Source organism: Micropterus dolomieu, linkage group LG19, assembly GCF_021292245.1.
Source record: "Micropterus dolomieu isolate WLL.071019.BEF.003 ecotype Adirondacks linkage group LG19, ASM2129224v1, whole genome shotgun sequence".
NCBI classification, from domain to species: Eukaryota; Metazoa; Chordata; class Actinopteri; order Centrarchiformes; family Centrarchidae; genus Micropterus; species Micropterus dolomieu.
The window spans coordinates 30783335-30789334 of record NC_060168.1 but is presented as its reverse complement, the minus strand read 5'-3'; the positions used below and the strand labels follow the sequence as shown (position 1 = coordinate 30789334).

General features: G+C 39.4%; 1 protein-coding gene across 1 annotated transcript in view; it reads right to left on the bottom strand.

The window, feature by feature from the left end:
- Positions 1–538: 538 nt before the first annotated feature.
- fat2 (FAT atypical cadherin 2) overlaps positions 539–6000 on the bottom strand; it is a 116398-nt gene continuing 110936 nt past the window's right edge. Inside the window, exon 28 of the mRNA XM_046029806.1 lies at positions 539–4078. Within this exon, the coding sequence (XP_045885762.1) occupies positions 3582–4078 (497 nt within the window). The 3' untranslated portion in view covers positions 539–3581. The remainder of the gene's footprint in view (positions 4079–6000) is intronic.

The following is a 6000-nucleotide window of genomic DNA, read 5'->3' as shown; positions in this document are numbered from 1 at the left end:
GGCTACTGAACTAAACTCACTTGTAACTTACTACCTGAACTAATTAAAAAGTTAGTTATATTATTCAGTGATAGACTTTCAATAATTTCTAGAGGATGTATTTAAAATTTGGGCACCGAAACAGGCTAATGATCATCATGTACTCACGCACAAAAATTGGTTGCATATGCTACCAGTTTGGTCGCAGTCTGGAGCCCTGAACCTTTTTAATAAACCTCGTCCTGAATATGTCATATTTAAGTAATAAATAAACTATTTCTGATGAAATCCTGAATGATCAGGCTTCTGACTGTGTGGCACAGTAAATTTCTCAGTTGCTGTGTTCGAGACTAATCCTAGGAAAATGATTTTACTGTCTGGGTGACGTACATCATCGATGTGCATGGGCAAATTCAAATTACCCATCATATCCTCCGATAACACCAATCCTGTCTGGAGAAGGAAAGAGTTTTTTTCACTTCTGACAAAACCCACAGATATGTGTGTAATGTCTGTTTTGACCGATGCTGAGAACAGAAAGTAGTCTTATATATCTTCATTCAGTGTTCATAGAAGATAATATCTTTATTCATATACTCTTTACAATGTTGAAAAACAAAAACGGAAAGACGGCATCTTAATAAAAATCTCTCACAGAGAAACAACAGAGCAAAACATGGGGAGGCCCACATTGATACAAAAATAAACTTTATGAATGAAAACAAATGTAACTTACATTCAAGTAAAGTCATATTCTGCACAACCTACAACAGCAACACACAGATACAGACTGCATGTACAACACAATACCTGCAGATTATTTCTACAAAGGACTGAAAAAAAATATATTTCACAGTTTAACCACCAGTGATAGACACACATTGGACATTTACCCACAGCACACAACAACAATGGCAGTTAAACTGTTGAGAGGATTTAGTGACACATTCCCAGATTTTGCTAAATACGTTCGTGTTTGTTTGTTAAATTGTGCCAGCCTGGGTTAAACACATCACAAAGCTATAGTTTGTTTGTAAGCAAGATTTGGCCTCTGTGCATCAGATAAACTGAAGTGATCCTCCAAGTCTCTCTGAATGCATCCCGAATTTTGCTTCCAAAGCCTAATTTATTTGTCGTCCTTCTTCAGAAATCAATTTGATTTAGGGAGAAATTTGGCAGTTAGGACGTTAAGAACGACTGAGAGAGTCACAGTTAAACTAGAGTGATGACCTGTCTAGCCACCCTGATGTTCGTTAACACCTACATGTTACAACAAATGTCTTTCTCCAAGTACAAGCATCATCTGCATCCCCAACACGTTTACATGGAGGAAGCAGCAGTAAACACTGTGTACACGTTCTCCATCGTTTCCCAAAACACAAACTGTCCAAACAGCTGGATAAACCGATTTGTCTTTCAGATGTGATCTTTGAGGCAGTCAATCTTCACTGGAATTCACAAACGACCTGATCCAGGTTTTGTGGTGTTTGGACAGTACAATCTCTTGCTGATGTTGGTTGTTAAAGCTATGGAATGGATTTGCTCTTCATGTCTGAATATAGACTGAGGAACAGGCTGCTGAGTGGCCAAATTGAAACATGTTTTCATTACACTTGTGTCAACTTATACATAATGCATGTGGTGTTGAGCTATACTAACACATACAGTATGTTATACCTAAACAAAGCACAGAGACTGTCACACTATTTGTTCAGTTTACTAAAAGGGGAAATCCTTGGCTTTCACAGTAAGTTTTCTTTTTGTGAGTGCAGTTAATTAGAAAACACTGAGAAATCCATGAATTATTTCGAAGCTGAAATGATAATTCAATTGATCCTGGATCAACAATACAACTGAAAAACATTTTTCCACTTCACATGGAAAAATCAAATACTTTTTTAACATTCAAAAATTAATTTGGGAGCAAGTTGTAGTTATAATGTTAAGTTTTCATTATTTTAATACATTTTTCTGAAAAGATTGACGATTAAAGGTGAAATGAATAGTCGGTGAGCAGAAATTAATACAACTATTGTTTAAGAACCCATTCTTTCAAGCAAAAATGCCAAACAATTGCCAGCTCCACCTGAATCAGCAGATTATTGACACATAATATAATAGTTGGTGCTCTAAATTCTTGTAAAAGAAGTTCTGATGTGATATCACAACTCTGAATTTAGGAAATGCTGTTCAGGCTAAACATCGTCTCTACTATTCAGTATAAAACTTACTTTTTAATATTTAACAACCTCTTGACCAAAACAAGCATTTCTTTGAGGCTTGCATATTTACCATTTAAAATGGCTGTGTAGACATTTCTTTACAGCTGCAAAAACTACTCCACATGAAGTGTTCCTTTTACCATCAAGGGCAGCAACACTGCAGTGTCTCCTCCAAAGAAAATACTGTAATCTAGTTCACACTAATTAAAATCCACGATGAGATGCTTACCTACAGAATTTTACAGTAATGGAAACGGCATTGATACCAGTAACACTCGAATATAAAGTACATCTATTTCATGACTGACATCACCTTGTCCCACTTTTTTTTTTTTTTAAATGAGGATCCAGCCCCGTTTCATTGTAACAAACAACAACAATAAACAAGAGCAACAGTAAGCAGATTAAAATTCAATGAAATATTTATCCTGCGTCTTTTTTAATACATTTTAAATATGAAATAGTAGGCCAACATTAGACACACATTAAACCTGTGTGTTTTTCTGACATTCAGTTCTTTTATGACAGGGTTGTGAAAAGCATTTCATATAAACATGAACATCCAGCAGAATGTGGCTATGATAAACCCCATTGGTCATTTACATTTCATACATTGCAACAGTCCTCACCAAAGCTCTGTCCGGATTTAATCACAAAGGCCTTTCTGTATGTACTCTGTTGTCTGAATGCCAAGTTGCAACTGTATTTTCCTCGTGTCTGCATTCTCACGTTCAATCACATCATATGGTGTGTAGTAAACATACCATTATCTGAAACATACCATTATCTGAAATTGATGTTTTTGGAATGGTTTTCTTTTTAGACAAGGGTGAGAAGTGAAATGTGTGTTTGCTACGCAGGTGTTTGGCATATTCCTCCTCCAAGAGTCGGTTGTCCCACGTCGAAGCTTAAAAAATGTCTTGTTTTGCTTTATTCTGAATTTGAAACAGTCAAGCAGTAATACTGTTCACGATTTGACAACCCATAACAAGTTAACAAGCGCTCTCGGCGGCGTCTCTCAGATAAAGGGATGAACTTCTGCTGAACCTCTTCCGCGGAGGTAACCGAGGGGTTCTTGAAATTACCCGGTCTAGTCTGATGCAAGTCAAACAAATGAAAGACATCTGAACTTTTGTTTCACATGGTGCTTTCATCTCTGTCAGAATGGGGGAAAAAAAAAAAAAAAAGACTCTCACAGTGAGAGACTGCTGAGCTGCTCTTCATTAGTTTCAAAGAGTCCCATCTGAGAAGTGTACTTTTACACAAACCTGCCTTAGAATGGAGTAGTAGAACATAGTGGCGTGTACTTGTACTGCTTAGGTTCCCATATGAAACTAAAAGTGAATAATCACCGGAAAGAACAAGGCTTCAAAACAAAACTTAAAACATCACCTCCTCGCAGCTCCCATAATCGCTCTCCACAATGCTCGACTCGTCATAGCTGCGCGGGTTCTGTCCTGCTTGCCGCGTTTGAGGCTGAGCGGAGTTCGCCGGCGGCGGCGGGCTGGCCTGCTCTGCATACGATGGCATAGCCACACTCAGACGCATGCTGAGTCTCTTGTATCCTCCCGAGACGTTATCGAGGCTGCGGGTGTGCTGCGTTGGGTAATAGCTGATGGCGGTGTACTCGTTGGGGCACTGGGAGCTGGGAAGAGGAAGCCCGTCGGGACCCAGGAAGTCGTCCAGGTTCTGGTTGCTGTAGCAGGGCGGTAGGGGAGCGCGACGGTCACAGCGATCTAGCGGGAACGGGAAGCCACCGAATCGAGAGTTCCTCCGCGAGTCCATGGTGGAGGTGGAGTAGGTGTCTTCTACGATGTCAAACTGAGGGAACTCCTGAACTGCTGGGCGGCCATAGTAGTCTGGGTCAGCTGGATAAACTGAGGAAAGAAGACCGTAAGAAAAACATCAGAATAATTTGTCCTGATACGTTCTTTAGATCTACTAGTTTATCTGTTGGTCATCAAATGCTATGAAGGATCCCAAGTGCATTGTACACACATTATTAGGAATTATGATGTAGTGCTGATTAGTCACTTATTCTATTGACACACATTTGTGTAAAGCTTTTATTAAACATAAACGAATACTTAGATGAAAGACATCTGGATTAGATTATTGAGGCCAAAATGGATATTGATATTTGTTATATGTTGGCTGATATTATTATCATTTATAATTAAGACTGAGGCTCCAGGGTTTGAGAAGTGAGGTTCCTTAAATCTGCATTCTAATGAACGGCCAGCAGGGGGCGACTCTTCTGGTTGCAAAAAAGATGTCCGGCTCCACTAGAAATAATAGCAAAATGACCCTATTTCTCACCTGATTTATTACCTCAGTAAACACTTTCATAATGGGTTTATGGTCTCAATCGCTAGTTTTATATCTTGTTTAATACAACATGATGTTCATTTAGTTAATTATGGTCCCATTTAGAGGAAAATAGACCATAAAGCAGAGGATGCTTCAGGGCGGGATTATCTTGTTAAGTCGTTACCATCAAGTCGTTACTGTGTAAATTTAACCAGCGCTGTTGAAAAAGCTTATTAGGAGTTGTCTGTTTGCTTTCTCTGGTGAGTACATTTAGTTTTAAGCCTGTTGTTCTCTACCAAAAATTGTCACCCCGGTTAAAATGACAATTAATGTGAATTACAGATGCATCTTGCTAACCAAGCTAGCTCCTCATGGAGTTATTGGCTTCACCGTCTTGTCCAAATATCGTGTAGTCCGATGCCGATGGTCGCAAAAAATCAACGGCCAAACTTGAGGCTTCAAAACTGCAGTCCAGAAACCAATGGATGACGTCACGATGACTATGTCCACTACCTTTAATCAGTCTATAGATATGGCAGTGTGTATCTTGAGTCGGAGGAGCCTCTGAGTCCCGTCCACACTCAAATACTGACGCAGAGATCAGAAGAGAGACGCAGTACCCGTAAATGACACCAAAACATAGCAGCATAGTTTTTCCTGTTCCTTAATCTTAAACGCTGTGGGATTTTTTTTTTGCATCCACATTTTGGCATATTCCACATATTATATCTCCCGTTTTATAGTTGATTAAATTTTTATTGTCAAATAGTATCCAGTATTTTCCACAACGCGGCGCGGAAATCATCCTACAAATGTAGTAAGTGGGACATTTAAAGTAACTTTAATAAATCGGCACATATTTGTTCATACAATATATCTGCAATAATATAGAATCTGCTGGTATATTGGCCTGGCAGAATATTTGGTCTAGCTCTTTGGATAATTATATTCTAAACTCACATTTGCTTTGCACAACCTCATAATCTACAAATAGCAACAAAATGCATTTTAGGTAAGATTTTTCCGTGCTTAAAGAATCGACACTTCTGTATGCAAGTGTTTCTGCAAGTTCACCACTTGGTTTTAAAAAGCTGCCACAGAGTCAGATCAGCTCTCCGACTCAACAAACAACTTTAATCATTCACTTATTATCCCAGAAAGATTAATACTAATACACACTGGGGCAGGTTGCTGTGTGGGATGTCCAGGATGGATTTGAGCAAGACGCGGGGGGGGGGGGGGGGGGGGGGGGGGGGGGGGGGGGGGGGGGGGGGGGGGGGTTAAGAAGGCTCAGACTATTTGCATTTTAAATCCTTCACTGTGGATTTGAAGAGATTTGGGTTTGACTAGTTTAACAGGAGGAGGGGATGTGTCTAAAGAAAGCTCATAAAGTCACCACATTTACTTTATACAAATGACTGATCCAGACTTCTAATGACTGCAGAAGTAGGATAATCTTCTCCTCTTGGGTCAACTGAATTACAATCAA